General features: G+C 42.3%; 1 protein-coding gene across 2 annotated transcripts in view; it reads right to left on the bottom strand.

The window, feature by feature from the left end:
- The window catches only part of SSH2 (slingshot protein phosphatase 2), a 141,336-nt gene that overhangs the window by 4,576 nt on the left and 120,324 nt on the right, over positions 1-16,436 (bottom strand). For both annotated transcript variants that reach the window (XM_012657319.1, XM_012657318.1), the window contains exons 11-13: positions 14,973-15,119; positions 10,956-11,156; positions 778-1,615 (exon numbers count right to left, since the gene is read on the bottom strand). In XM_012657319.1, coding sequence (XP_012512773.1) covers positions 778-1,615; positions 10,956-11,156; positions 14,973-15,119 — 1,186 coding nt within the window. The remainder of the gene's footprint in view (positions 1-777; positions 1,616-10,955; positions 11,157-14,972; positions 15,120-16,436) is intronic.

Here is a 16,436-nt window from a genome sequence, read left to right as displayed (position 1 = left end):
TTTGGTATGTTAGAGTGTGTCACCATTTATTCCCCAACTACTGTATTATATTGATCTAAGGCACCATTGTTTATAAGATGCATCCCAATATCAGAGTTGTCAAAATGAGAGTAAGTGTGAGTCTTAGAATTGATGATATATAGTAATTCTTTCCCTGCTCTGAGATGGCTTGTAAGAACTCATATGCGCCTAAGAAGAATCTTAGGATTCTGTCTGCTCTCAAATTCATTTCCCCTTGATTCTTGAGTACCACAGGGTCAGAGATGATGAATTCAGAAATATTACTAATATCAAGAACTTAGCAGGGGAATCAGCTGCTATTCTGACAACTATTTACACATGTCTAATCTTTGACTTTTCTGAGACAAAAAAATTTCCCAAACAAATCGATCTTCTCAGAGAGACACAGGTCTCACTCAGGTAGCATCTAAATCCATTATTGGTAAGATGTGATCTAAACTGCAGAGGTCCAGGGAGGGAACCTCTTCTTGTTCAGCCAGGACATTTGTTTTGGCGAATCCCTTCCTCTGTCATCTTCTCTCAGAAGTGCTTTCAATGACATCAAAAGCCTGGAAAGACAAATTCCTCAAAAGGCAACTCACTGAAAAAATATTTAAGCCCTACATTTTCAAGGAAAATTTCAGCCAGATTGTCTCTCCCATATTACCTTCCTAAATCTTTAGTAATATCAAAAATAAAGTGAATATAACAGAATCCCAAATATTTTGTCTTTGAAGAGAAATTCATTAGATGGAGAACTACAAAGATAGTTTTTACCTTTGACTGTTCCTCATCCATTGAAGATTCTTCAGATGCATGGGGAGTATTACTCAAAGAGCTGCTCCTCTGGTCATCAGCTGTCACTTTGGAAGGGGCTCCTTCTACCACTGAGAGTCGACAGCTCTCACTCTTTCCTCCACCCAGTTCCTCCATCCTTGAGTGGGAAAAGGATCGGGACCGGGGGGTTTCTTGGGAGAGCTCTACAAACTTCTCTAGGGCGCTGAAAAAGTCAATGCGATCTGTACTGAAATCTGAGATTTCAGCCTGGCAACTGGGTTGGGGGCTTGGTGACTCAGGATCAGGGGACATGGGGAGGTCTTTCAGTTGAGATGTCAATTCTTCCATAGGCAGTAAGTGGACGTTCATGTCTGCTTTCAGTGCGTCCGTCTCCAGATCTTCCACTGTTAAGTCTGGGAACTTGTTGGCCATTTCTGGGGCATGTCCAGGTTGGATTAAGGCTTTGGATGTGTGGCAGTTGTCAAGAGGGAATTTTGATTCATTCAGACAACACCCTGACGAGCATCCATTGATGTCATTTAAGTTTAATTCATCCTCAATCTGTCCAGCATGAAATTCCCTAGAAGTAAACTCCAAGCAGATCATTCTTTCTTTGGTACACAGGCCTTTCTGATTTGCATCTTGTGGGACCACATGCTCCACGAAGACAGGAGGTATGGGTGGGTGACTCTCTGTGGTCTTTACCTCAGCAATCTGGTCTGCTGAGGTGGTGATCTCCTTCTTGTTGAGCTCTAGCCCAGGTTTGCTGATGGGTTCATGGTGGTCTGAGAGGTCGCTATCTGAATGAGATCTCCACAGTTTGTTATGCCGCTGTTTGCTGTGGAGGACATACACAGGAAACACCTTAACCTGGTTTGTGAAAACAATCAACACCCTCCCAGAAAACTGCTCCCATATAAACTTTAATCTTAACTTGCAAAATGCTTTGTTACTGCTCGATGGAACTTGGGAATAAACATTTGAAAAGACACTCAATTTAATGGCAAAAAACAAAGCAAAACAACAAGAACAAATGAATATGAGATCTGATTTTTTTTTTTAATCTATCAGACACACAGGAACTAAAATAGTTGGTAGCAGCCAGTGTTGATGATGGTATGGCCAAACAAGCTCTCACACACTGCTGGTAGGAAGTGTGAATTATAGAATGAATTTATTTATTACTATTATTTTTTTAAGAGGCAGGGTCTTGCTATGTTGCCCAGGCTACAGTGCAGTGGCTATTCACAGGCACAATCACAGTGCAATAGCAACCTCAAAATCCAGGGTTCAAGTGATCCTCTAGCCTCAGTCTCCTGAGTCGCTGGGATGAACTGTAGAATTTTAAAAATTGAATCTGTTGTCTACGGCCATACCACCCTGAACACGCCCGATTCTTGTCTGATCTCAGGAATCTGTCACTAGCTCTCCAAATTTAACCCTTTAACCAGCAATTCTTCCTTAATGAATTTTTCTTGGAGAAATACAAGGGCACAAAGATATATATATAAATATAGATAATTTACTATAACACTGTGATAATAAAAAATAAGACGCCAAAAAACACAAAAAGGATTTATTTAAATTATAGTCCATACAACCATATGTTATGAGGCTGTTAAAAACTGTCAGGTATATTAATGGAATGATGTCCAAGGTATACTATTAAGTGAAAAAGCATGTTGAATGCGTTTGGAATGGACAGTTTCCATGTTAGAAAAATGTAGGAAAAAATCTGGAGGAACATCGCCAAACTGGTAATGTTAATTCTTTTAAAAAAGGTAGAAAAACTTCTGGGGAGGGCTTTTACTTTCTATATTCTGTATTTCCATAATTTTTTTTTTTATTTGTTTTGAGACAGAGTCTCGCTCTGTTGCCCGGGCTACAGTGCTGTGGCTTCAGCCTAGCTCACAGCAACCTCAAACTCCTGGGCTCAAGCAATCCTTCTGCCTCAGCCTCCTGAGTAGCTGGGACTACAGGCATGTGCCACCATGCCCGGCTAATTTTTTTTTTTTTATACATATGTTTTTAGTTGTCCAGCTAATTTCTTTCTATTTTTTTAGTAGAGATGGGGTCTCGCTCTTGTGCAGGCTGGCTCGAACTCCTGAGCTCAGAACGATCCGCCCGCCTCGGCCTCCCAGAGTGCTAGGATTACAGGCGTGAACCACCACACCCGGCCTGTATTTCCATAATTTCTGAATTAAAAAATGAGCACATTTAACAATTATAACCAGGCCGGGTACGGTGGCTCATGCCTGTAATCCTAGCACTCTGGGAGGCCGAGGCGGGCGGATCGTTCTGAGCTCAGGAGTTCGAGATCAGCCTGAGCAAGGGGGAGACCCTGTCTCTACTAAAAATAGAAAGAAATTGGCCAAACAACTAAAAATAGAAAGAAAAAAAAAATTAGCCAGGCATGGTGGCGTGTGCCTGTAGTCCCAGCTACCTGGGAGGCTGAGGCAGGAGGATCGCTTGAGCCCAGGAGTTTGAGGTTGCAGTGAGCTAGGCTGACGCCATGGCACTCGCCCCAGGCAAGAGAGTGAGACTCTGTCTCAAAAAAAAAAAAAAAATTAGCCAGGCATGGTGATATGCACATGTAGTCCCAGCTACTTGGGAGCTGAGGCAGAAGGATTGCTTGAGCCCAGGAATTCAAGGTTACAGTAAGATATGAGTGGGCCACGGCACTCCAGCCTGGGTGACAGAGCGAGACCTTGGCTCTAGGAGGGGGGAAAAAAAAAAACACACACAAAAAAGTACGAGTAATACAAAGGGAAATAGTTGATTGGGCCTATTATTGGAGCCTATTACACCAACTCCTCATGATTGGAATGAAGAGCTGATGTAGGATTAATGAGTGACATGGGGGTGTGAGGAGAATGGTGATCATTCTTGAATTGGAAAGCAAAGATGGGGATAGTGAATCTAGAGAGAAAGCTCAGTAACAGGACAAATAGGCTGAGCATAAAAGATAGGCCCTCTTCAGAAGGATCTTTGGATAAAAACCATCAAGCTAAGGAGACACCTGGAAAAGCAGGTAGGCCAAGGAAGACCGCGCGCGCACACACACACACCCCCACCCATCCTTTGGTTTATTTCACGGAGAGAAGGTCTGGGGTAGGGATGAGATTTCATTTCAAGCCACACACTCTAAAAAGGAAGTTACATTGCCAAAGCCTCAGCCAAAAGAAATATGGCCCTGTGGTTAGTCAGGATCACCTACCCAGAGAACAGGTCACTAAGTGTGGTGCTTGGGGTGCAGTCTCCATGACTTACCAGCTGATGAAGAGTTACCTAACTGCAGAGTGGAATGGGAAACTCAGCCCAAAACAACTTGCCCTGGGCTCAGGGCCACGCCTGGGCTCTGCTGAGTCATGAGCCTGTACTAATGTGACCCTCTGTTTGTTCTCACTCTGCACCTGTTCTTAGCTCCCCTTGCCTGTCTGTCGCTTGGGTGGGGCTCTGACTCAGGCCTGCGAAGGGTGCTCTTCAGAGTAGGAAGCAGGTCAATCTGTTTATGAAGACAAGCTGTAATCAATTAGCTGGGTGTAAGATGGGATTTTCATCCTTTCCTAGCTGCATGAACTACAGCCACCCCTAGGAGGAGACAACATATCACACATCTCAAACAAGTGAGTGGCTGTGGGGAGGGGCAAGCTGACTTCTTGGATAGGTGGGGCTTAAATTGTACACTATGAACAACTGAGGACAATGTGATTTCTTTTAAAGTTTCTTCTCTTATATCCAGGTACCCCTGTTTCCTGACCTAAATTTGACTGTATTCTCCAATTTCTATTCCTTACCTATCATGAGGATGTTCAAACCTGCACCAACTCCTCTTACCCACCGTAGTAGGACAATTGCCTGGGATGCAAATTATTGGGAAGACACCTCAAGGGTAGCCGTTCTCATTTTTCTAATAACAGAACAACCTACCGGTCAACAGGTAAATGAGAAGTTTTTATGATCCCAAGAATCCTCCAAAATATTTTTTTTAATTTCACTATTTAATTTTTTTTAGAGACAGGTCTTATCACGTTGCCCAGGTTAGCCTTGAAGTCCTGGGCTCAAGCAATCTTCCTGTCTCAGCCTCCTGAGTAGCTAAGACTACACGCATGCACTGCTGCACCCGGCTCAAAACATGTTTTTTTAAACTTCCTGTGAATCACTCATCAGTCAGGAGGGAATGAGACTGAAATTATGCTAATAGGCACAAACAGTGTATGTTTCAGAGGAAGTGGCTGACATCACAGCTGTGCTGCCCAGCAAGGATTTCCTTTTCTTCCTGGGGGAGATAATCATCAGAAAATATTGTGTCGGGGCTTTGGAACTAAACTGACACCTACTTGTAAAGTAAAAAGAAACATCCAAATCTAAAGATAGGCCTGATGCGATTGCCCTTTTCATTTTTGCAACAGAGCTGCACGGAGAATGGTAAGCAACTCTCTCATACAGCCCAGATATTCATCACCATTACCTTTGAATGTGCCCTTCCATGTGCCCCTTCCTGATGCCCTCCCTCCTGCACCTCCATCTTGAATTTTGTGGTTATCATTCCTTCTCTTTTCTTTATAGTGTCACCACATGTTTTGTTCTTATAATATATTGCTTAGTTTTGCATGTTTTGAACTTTATATACATGAAATCATACCAAATGTATTCTTCTACAACTGATTTTTTGCCTAACATGTTTCTATAATTAATTACTGTGTATAAATGGAATTCATAGAGTGTAATGAATATGCCACATTTATCCATTCTGTTGATTAACAGTTTTGGCTATTACAGACAACACTGCCATGGACATTTTTGTGCCTGGTACACATCTAAGTTTCTCAAGGGTGTTATATATAGGAGTGGAAAAGGTGGGTCATAGGGTATGTCTGCATCATCAGTTTTATTTGGTAACACTAAACTGTTTTCCAGTGAAGCTTTGTCCCGAGCCAGTTTGTTCTAATGCTCCATCACTAGTAGGGATAGATGTAATAAGACATTAGATCATATCTATTATTTTAAACTGTTAACTTTTAAATCCAGCTAACTCTCCCCACCTATTCTAGGCAGGCAGCAAGTAAACAAGTTGCCAAAACAGAACTTCAGAGTTGGTCCACAGCCTGGATGATGTAACCAAGTCTCAGATCTCTCTTCCCCTTGAGTGGCCTCTGACTTGAATTTGGATTCGTATAAACACACAGACATACATATGATAACTGGGCATTCTGGGCAAGAATTTGGCCTTTTACTTAGTAAATGATCAGGAAGGAAATTTATTACTTACTTACTTACTTATTTATTTATTTATTTTTAAGACAAAGTCTTCCTCTGTCACCCAGGCTGGAGAGCAGTGGTGCAATGATAGCTCACTGCGGCCTTGAACTCCTAAGTTCAAGCAATCCTCCCACCTCAGCTTCCTGAGTAGCTGGGACTATGGGCACACGCCACCCTAACTGGCTAAGAAGGAAATTTAAATGACAGCATACATAAGGCTTGTCTCCACTCTCTTTCTTATTGTTATATGTTTGGTAAAGTATCAACTCTGTTTGAGAAAGTTACATAGACAAAAATACTGCTAAAAATGGAGTATTTGTGCCTGTAGTCCCAGCTCTTGGGAGGCTGAGGTAAGAGCATTGCTTGAGCCCTCAAGTTTGAAGATGTAGTGTGCTATGATCATGCCTGTGAATAGAAACTGTATTCCAGCCAGAGCAACATAGCAAGATCCCATCTCTCAAAAAAAAGAGAGTACCAGTAAAATCAGACTGTTTATAGTTACTTTTTAGCATATTAGGCAGCCTGTAGAAAGAAAAAAAGCATTAATTATTTTCTGTGTGCTATGCACAGTTTTAGATACTTTCAGATTATGTAACTGAAAATCTATTAAGAAAATCTTTTTAGGCCAGGCATGGTGGCTCACGCCTGTAATCCTAGCACTCTCCAGGCGGGAGGATCACTTGAGGTCAGGAGTTTGAGACCAGCCTGAGCAAGAGTGAGACCCCTGTCTCTATCAAAAAATAGAAAAAAATTCGCTGGGCGTGGTGGCATGTGCCTCCCAGCTACTTGGGAGGCTGAGGTGGGAGGATCACTTCGGCCTGGGAGTTTGAGGTTGCAGTGATTATGATGATGCCATGGCACTCTACCCAGGGCAACAGAGAGAGAGACCCGGTATCAAAAAAAAAAAAAGTTTAAATCTCAATTGCGCTTGGCTTTCACCTAAAGAGGTATCCATGTCTTTGTCCTTTCATTCTCACGTTCCCTGCTGTTGGCTGACCACTGTGCACCAACAAAGCTAGGGTAAAAGACAACCCTCTCTTCTCTGGCTGTTGTGACAGAGGCGTTCAAAGAATCAAAACTGACATTTCTGAGGACACGGTGGCACAAACTCTCCCTGGCCACCACCCAGTTTTTCTTTCTTGCCCCCATACACTGAAACCTAATACCACAGACACATGGTCCAGCTTGCAAATGGTCTGCCTGAAATCTGAACCTGTGTAATGGAACATAAATCTGCCAGATACCTGCATGATCAGAGTGCAGAATAACAAACAGGGCCACTGGCAGTTTAATAGAGTTTCAAAGTGAGCACACGTGAGCTCACATACACATCCCCCTGTCCCCCGTTTTGCTCCTGTCCTCCAACTATAAAAATAAAAGAAATAAAATCAGATATGAATAGTATCAGTAGCTTTATTACCCTTTTTAGGTCTAAAGGTGAATATTAAACATTAGCCTTCACCAGGCTCTTAATAATACACTGAAAGAGGCAAAAAGTCTCTTGTATTTCAGAGGGGCTGTCACTGCTTGGCCCATACCCTCATATTCTGATTAAGACTGTAATCAATTCATAAATCACTACATGAATCTGGCGTCACTTTGGTAAACTTCTCTTCTACTAAGAGATCAGAACACTAAACTAATGCCCTCAAACAGAGAGCTGCCACCTCAAGTTAAGCACCCACTGTCACCCTAGATAACCATGGAGCTAGAGGATGCTAGGATCAGGACTCTACCTCTTTGAGAAAACTACCACATGCCTCCTGGAAGACATGAAATATAAGGTCCAAACATTTGGACAGGAAGTAGAACTTCTCTGCAAACAGCACTAGTGGGATTTTTCGAAGAATTTTTCTCTCCTGCCTACCTAAACTACAAGGCTTGATAGAGCTTCAGATAGTCATAGGAGTCTGGTGATTCTCTTTCTTTGCTCTTCTAAGCAGGCAGATCCTGGAGCTGCACTTTGGGGCTGGGCAAGAGTCTGCTGGGTCCAATTCACTTGGCAGTTAGTCTACAAGTGCCGAGGTTTCTGAACAATACATCATAGATTGCAGACCCTAATGGCTGTATACCCAACCAGCCATTTTTCTTATTATCAACCACCTGATTTGGTTTGGGTGTTCACTATCCCATGGGTTCAGGAAATGTGGCACTTCCTAGCTCCAGAGGATAAATACAAATATGTTTTAGCCAGTCCTGGAAATTCTATTTTCTTGGCCAGTGGTTGGTTTTAACCATATGACCCAGACCTGGCGAATGGGTCCTGAGGGGCAGTCTATGGGGAGCTTCTGGGAAAGGTTGTCCTCTTGAACTTAAATGACCCTTTTCTTCAGCCAGATGCTGTGCAGTTTACACGCAGATGCCCAGAAATATGGCAGACATCTGGCAATCGTAAGACAACCTCAAGGGCCAAGCCATTAACTACGGAAGGCAGAACAGAAAGAGGGATAGCACGAGTCCTTGATTACATCACCACTGAGCCATTATAGAGACTACTTCTGTGCTGCTTGTTACAGGAAATGATAAATGGTCTAACTCTTTAAACTAATTGTAGCTGAGTACCAGGCCAGATACCTTCTATTTGCCCCTGCAGGTCTACTCTTCAGCTTTTCCACCCTGTTCTCCTCCACAGATGCTGATCTTTGGATTACAACAAAAGGCCCCCTTGTTTTCTGACTTTCACAGGATTTGGCTAATGGGGAGGCCTGGAAGGAGACTGAAGGGAGGAGAGTGAGGGCAGGGTAATTACTTCCCTAGCTCCTTCCCTGCAGGGCCACCTCAGGCTAGCTGTGTCCCTTTGACAGAAGGTTATTGCTTGTCTCTGAAAGGCCTTTGTCTAACAGGAGTCTCCTTCTAAGTTCTAGGAACTGCTTAGGAGCTATCACCTAACAGCCCTGCTGACACAAGTCTCTTGATTCACCTATGGTGCCACACCTTTGTAAATAGTTCTTTTATAAAACTCTCCTCAATAATCTTAATCTGAGTGTGCTGTTTCTTGTTGAGATCCTGACTGATGGAGGTATTCTATTACTTGCAGCCAAAAGCAGCCTAAGTGATATCCCTGGCATTAGATTCTAGTACTTAAAATCCAGGAAACATCTCCATAAAAGAAATTCCAGGAACACATCCTATTGCAGTTTCTAATGGAGTTAGTGTGTGAATGGTGGGAGGCATCAGTTGATGTTAGGAGGAAGAAATCAATGGCACATACATATGTGTTTTCTGGGTAGGCTTAGAGGAATGAGATGATGAGAATCATATCTGAACAACCCTCAACAACACATAATGAACATTTATATACATCCTTATTCACAATAACCCTGTGAGGTAGATCTCTTGATTTTCATTTTATAGATGGGGTCAGGTGAGGATCAGAAATGTGAAGTAACTTCTCAAGGTTGCAGCAAGGGGGTGAACCAGGAGTGGAAACCAGATCTACTGACTCAAATTCTGTGGTTTTCTTCTCCCCAGGGCTTGACCCTCCCTCTATGAATCAAGCCCAGGAAGTCGGGGCGGAACACAAAAAGAAAGGGAAAAAGAAGAGGAAGGGTCATTTTTGGGTTTATGCTACCCTTTCTTATCCTCATCTAAGATTTTTCTGAAATTTCTTTAACATCTAAGAAAAACCACATACACTAAAAAAACCCAATCCAACAGCTTGCAGTAGCCTGGGATTCCAGAATAAATACTGAAATTGGCAGGACACATAGTATCCTTCCTCTCGATGGGTCACGTGAGGACATTGCCTAACATCCGTTGTGTGTGTCTGGGAATATATAATATTTATGTGTCAACAAACCTTTAGATTGCTCTTTCTTGTGCCAAAAGAACTGTTATGTCCTACCTTCTGATATAATCTAAAAATGTCATGAAAATCGGGCCCCAAAGACCTATAAATTCTTTTAAATAGGGGAGGCTTGAGTATCCTTCCAGCTTCCTAAGAGAACAGCTCAGATGAAATCATGCCAAATGCTGAGTAAATGGGAGGGGTTTTTTAGTGGAAACCATAATGCTATGCTGTGGCCACATTTTCACAATACTTCGGGGGTGGGAGGGTGGTCCTTCTGCCTGGATAGGCTAGAAAGCTATTTAACATTTTGTTCAGGGGAAACACAGTCCAGATTCAAGAGTCGAAGTCATGAGACTCACTGGAGTCAAACCCTGGCACCAGCCCCAACTACTTCTAGACAGCTGTGCCTTCATCCTAACAAAACCACCTAGAACATGCCTATGTGGAAAAAACAAAGCAAAATGTAGCAATACAATGAATTTCAGCATGTGGCTTCTCAGGAAACTAATCCTTAAATCATTTAATATCTGATGCTTGTTCCCAAGTGCAGATGAAGGTGGCTTTCACCACCAAGGGGTAATAACGTAGTGAAATTAAATACTGATTTTATAACCAAATGCCAAATTGAAAACAGCTGTTTTTTAATCATACAGGAAGACATTCAAGACTTAGGACCAGTTGGAGAGGTAGGCTGCACAACAGTTTTTATGGGAAAAATATGGATCAAGCTGGGTGCGGTGGCTCACGCCTGTAATTCTAGCACTTTGGGAGGCTGAGGCAGGAGGATTGCTTGAGGCCAGGAGTTTGAGACCAGCTTGGACAACATAGCGAGACTCTGTCTCTACAAAAAATTAAAAAATTAGCCTGGTATAGTGTCACGAACCTGTGGTCTCAGCTACTTAGGATGCTGATGTGGGAGGATCACTTGAGCCCAGGAGTTTGGGGTTGCGGTGAGCTATGATCATGCCACTGCATTCCAGTCTGGGTGACAGAGCCAGACTCTGTCTCTTAAAAAAAAAAAAGTATCACATCCAAATCAGGCTGAGAACTAGCTGCAGAGGACATTTCACCTTGCCTTAGGAAACTTAAAGGAGGGAGAATCAGAGAAAGTCACTTAAGGACTCACCTTGCCAGCAAGATCCCTTGGTATTCTTCCAGTTGTCTCATGAAGCTGGGGTTGGGCTTGGTTACTGTTCGCCTTTCCTTCACGTAGTCATAGGCTCGGTCCAGATTCCAGCCATATTCCTTCATTGCATAGGCAATCACGGTGGAGGCTGAGCGACTCACCCCCATCTTGCAGTGCACAAGGCATTTAGAACCATGTTTCCTAGTTTGGGGGATTGACATAAAGAATAAAGGAAAACACAATAGTGAGTATATTTTAAAAACTTGGTTCTAGATTTTTCCGAGTCTCCTGTCCTACTCTTCCATTTTCTTTTTTCTTTTGAGACACAGTCTGGCTCTGTTGCCCTGGCTAGAGTGCCGTGGCGTCAGCCTAAGTCACAGCAACCTCAAACTCCTGGGCTCAAGCAATCCTTCTGCCTCAGCCTCCTGAGTAGCTGGGACTACAGGCATACACCACCATGCTCCTGGCTAATTTTTTCTATATATTTTTAGTTGTCCAGATAATTTCTTTCTATTTTTAGTAGAGACGGGGTCTTGCTCTTGCTCAGGCTGGTCTCAAACTCCTGACCTTGAGCGATCCACCCGCCTCGGTCTCCCAGAGTGCTAGGATTACAGGCGTGAGCCACCACGCCCGGCCCTCTTCCATTTTCTTGCTATGCACAACCTCCTCACCTTGGTTCACTCATATAAATCTATAATCAAATGTGTGGGTAGGGTAGGTACCTCTAGGGTACTCTTAAACAATATTCAGTGTTAATATTATGCTTCTTTAATTCATTCAGCAAACATTTACCAGGCATGTACCACAGGTAAGACAATGTGCAAGGTGCTAGGATGTGAAGATAAGTAACATATAGCTTTACTCTAAAAGGATAGAATTCCGTGGGAGAAACAGGTAATTAAAATTCAATATGGTTGGTCACAAAGTATAGAGGGAGCATTCTGAATTTAGACTGGAGCCCATTTTGTGTGTGCTGAAGACCAGTTTCCTCATACCCCCAGGGGCACGTTTCACGGCAGGTACTCTCATGAGTTACAGGTGTGGCAATGATTTATCTAATTTATTCAAATGTTATGAGTTGTTTCCAGTTTAAGTTCCTGTAAGGGTTTTGTCCCTGGAGGAAAGCACAAACCAATGAAACTAACTCTCCTCTCCACTCAGATGTAGCCCTGGATATTACTTTTTACACCACCACAACCTGTGTCCTGTTTAAGGACTGGCCACACAACCTGGGGAGTTGGACGGGAGAATGGGATGCACCACAATGAAGGAGAACTACCTGTTTGTTTTTTAATGGAGTGGAAGAAAGAGAAAACAAGAGTACCATAAAGCTACATTAACAAACAAACAAAACCTCTCGGTCTTAACATATCAGAGCTTATTCCCTTGCATATGAACATTATTCGGTTACGCTAACTCTGCTAATAACGGTGTCTGGCACATAGTAAGCCTTCAAATATTTGTTGAACGTATCAACAAACTTACGGATCTGCTGATTGGATCTGCCAGCTGCTTAAGTAGGAACAATATTTTAAAATCTTGAAAAAAAGAACTGTTACTCTTCCCACTAGTGTACCTGAGCTGTGGAATCATTCCCAAGTGGCTACTCCAATAAATCAAAAAATGTACATGTCAGCATAACAGGAGAAATCTATTGATTTATTCACTCACTATATGATGGTAGACAAGCTTCCTTCCAGAAGCTTATAATTTTGCTTCTGGAGACAGAGACACATGAAAGAGTTAAGTATCAATGCAAGAATGTATAAGGTTAAGTGCCAAAACGAGTGAGCCAGATAAGCTATAGGAATACAGAGTATGGTCTGAAATAATTGAAACAGTTTCAAAGGGAAGGTAAGATTAATCTCCTATTGGGTGTCCTAAGGTTGGGTGTGTGTCTCTGTGCCTAGATCATCCCAAATGACTAGGAAGTATCAGTTTTTCTTATGGCACCACAGAGTTTTCATTTAGACTAAAGTTAGGAAGCCAATGCACAGTGACTCAGATGGATGTTTAGACATGTGCTCTATATTTTCCCATCAAAGTCTGACAACTTTATTGCATAAAATTTCAAGTCTAAGCCTGTAGGCATGGAAGGTGCTCAAACTTGGACAATCCTAAGTAAAATACAATTATGAAATCCACTCCCATGAAAACGTATCTATTTTCAACTGGGATGTTTTTGGTGGATGGCTTCTAACTCACATAATGAAGGATCTGAAGTCAGTTCTCACCTAACTCAATTCCACCCTTCAGGTTCAGTGGCAGCCCCCATCCCCCATGCTGGATTGTCCCGATGAAACCTAGCATGGAATTAAGAACTGGAGTCCTGATTAGGGTGAAACGCAGGAGCATTTAAGGGGCACTCACTCCCAGATGCTGACCTGTGCTTGCAGGAGCCTGAGACTGAATGCCTCCAGTTCTGCCTCGCGTGCCCCATGTATCTCTCCCTGCTCCCACCTGGAATTAGCCTTTCTTTTCATTGGGACCAGGGCCTCATCTTGAATCCCAGCCTTTCTGGCTGAGACCCTGATAACTTGCCTAGTCTTTTCTAGTCCCCCTTCCTTATGGAACTAGACTGTTCCCGTACACGTGATGGACTCTGAAATGAGACACCATCTTGGTTCATGTCCTATGTTCACCACTTATTTAATCTCTGTGAATTTCATTTCTACAGTCTGTTCTCTTCTGTACAGAAGGATGACAGTATCTGCCTCTCTGGGTTTTAGAAAATATAACATGAGAGGATACATATAAAGTACCCGGCACATACTGAGCATACCACGAATAGTATTATTACTGGGAATAATTTATTAATGGGCTTCAAGAATATAAAACACTGTTAGGTGCTGCTTAGAGACTAAAGAAATAGGCTGAAAGCTAGAGTGTGAGGATTTAGGGTAACTAAGAGGAAGACTTTCCTGACCCATTCGGGTCCTTGAGAGGTGTGGAATCATTATTGAAGGAGGACTTTAAAAACAGAAGCATTTCTCATCTGCCAGGGATGGTTTGAATGTAGTCCTGCCCTAAGGGGCACATGTGCCAACAAGCTCATTTATGGTTCCTTCTAGTGAAGGAATAAATAGGATGGGTAAGAAAATTCACAGGGACTTAAAAAATGCAGTGTTGACATATTAATACTAATTAATACTAAACACTAAATTAATACCAAACAGTTTCACTAAAAGAGCTAATTAATTTAAGGAAGACATCGACACAAGGGCCAGAGAAAAATTTCACTATTTAGAGTGTCATAAAAATAAAGTAAGAGAACGGGAAAAGATTTCCAAAGTTTAATATGTTTTTCTCCTTGTCTTTAGAGGGGAGGACACAGTATTCTATAATACCTATCTGTAATAATTTCTACTGTGTATCTTTAAAATATCCCCATTGGCAACTTAAGAATTTCATTCAGAATTTCTTTTTTTTTTAAACAGAGTCTCACTCTGTTGCCCAGGCTAGACTGCTATGGCATCAGCCTAGCTCACAGCAACCTCAAACTCCTGGGCTCAAGTGATCCTCCTGCCTCAGCCTCCCGAGTAGCTGGACTACAGGCATGCACCATCATACCTGGCTAATTTTTCCTATTTTTAGTAGAGACGGGGTATCACTCTTGCTCAGGCTGGTCTCGAATTCCTGACCTGAAGGGATCCTCCTGCCTCGGCCTCCTAGAGTCCTAGAGTACTAGGATTACAGGTGTAAGCCATGACGCCCGGCCCAGAATTTCTTCCTTCTCTCAATTTCTATTTCTTTTGCTGCAACGTAAGTCTATTTTCTTTAATGTTGTGCTCAGTGGAAACGGCCAATATGAGGTCACCTTCTGGGGGCTTCATTTACTTAAAGGACAGTATTAAGTCACTAGTCTTTTGTCTAGGAATAAAAAAATCTCAGTCCCCTTTCTTCTTTACTTCCTTTTCCTTGAATACCATCAGTAAGTTATCTACAGCCCTTAGGTACCAGCCATGTGTGGGGCAAGAAGAACAGGGGTCAGAATATGTCTGTGGGACTATTACTTACTTTGCTTTAGAGATGAACTTGTAAGTGTCATTCCAGTAAGCCAGGAGATCTGTTGCCTCTTCATCATATACCCGGATGTTATGATACTCAAAGACTCCTGGGAAGAAGTTATCTATCTCTCGAGTGACATTCAAGATATACCGCACGCTGCAAGGAAACCAAGGGAGAATATGTGTTGTACTACTCAGGCTAAATCCAATCCCCAGCATTTTCTTATTTAAAACTAGTTTATTCCACAGACTAAAATGAAATACAAAAATAAAGGAGAAAACTAGAAAACTAAGATGCTATATTATTTAGTAGAGAAATTATACAACAGGGTCCTGGGTATACCTGGGCACCATGGAGTTATTGAGCAAAAAGCCATCTGCCATGTTCAACATCTAAATTTCATTTTATATATAGTTACATAATCTCGTCTTTGATGGTCTCTTCAAAATATGCCTTATATTTTATTCCAAAGAATCAACCTGAGGCCCATAATCTGACAATTTCTTTGTCGCTAAAATTACCAGCAATATAATTTGCTCTTTGGAAGTCATTTGTATAAAATCAGACTACTGAGACATGTATACCAAGAAAACAGAAAAGGAATGATTTCCTCCTATTTTTCTAAATGCTAGATTGTTAGTCTTTGCTCTATTACTCTCTCTAAACTACATGAAAGGCAAATGAGGCCACGGCTGGGAGGGTCAGAGAAAAGTTGGACTTCAAACCCTCTTAACTCCATCTGGCTGCATTCCTGGCTGCTATGGCAGCAATGTGTTCTGCCATATTGAAATGCTTGCAGAAAAGTGTTTCTCTATTACGAATTTCTTCTATTATCTCTCTCACTACACAATATCAATAAAATGCTTAAGTTATTTATTTATATGAGACAGAGTCTCTCTCTGTTGCCTGGGCTAGAATGCCGTGGCGTCAGCCTAGCTCACAGAAACCTCAAACTCTTGGGCTCAAGCGATCCTCCTGCCTCAGCCTCCCGAGTAGCTGGGACTATAGGCGTGTACCACCACGCCTGGCTAAATTTTTTTTTTTAAATTGTCTGGCTAATTTCTATTTTTAGTAGAGATGGGGTCTTGCCCTTGCTGAGGCTGGTCTCGAACTTCTGACCTCAAGTGATCCTCCTGCCTTGGCCTCCCAGAGTGCTAGGGTTACAAGCGTGAGCCACCATGCCTGGTCTAACGCTTCAATTTAATTTACCAAATGTTATCTTTTCTTAATATTGTGGGACTCAGACATCACTGGAATTTACTGCAACCATACAACACAGACTCATTCGTTTCTCTCTGAGAAGCTGCTTCCTTCTCAGAACTAATGTGAGGTTCTATAAACCTACTATCTGAAGTCAATGAAATGACTATAGAGAGAGAGAGCCATAGCTAACCAAGTCTGTGGTTAGGGTCAAGTGGTCATATTTCTGGGACATGAACTGAATCTGTTTTAACTTAGCATCAAAGTCCATTA

The sequence above is a fragment of the Propithecus coquereli genome, unplaced genomic scaffold (assembly GCF_000956105.1).
Source record: "Propithecus coquereli isolate 6110/MARCELLA unplaced genomic scaffold, Pcoq_1.0 Scaffold536, whole genome shotgun sequence".
Classification (NCBI taxonomy): Eukaryota; Metazoa; Chordata; class Mammalia; order Primates; family Indriidae; genus Propithecus; species Propithecus coquereli.
The sequence above is the reverse complement of the archived record's forward strand: the minus strand, read 5'-3'. Positions and strand labels throughout refer to the sequence as shown.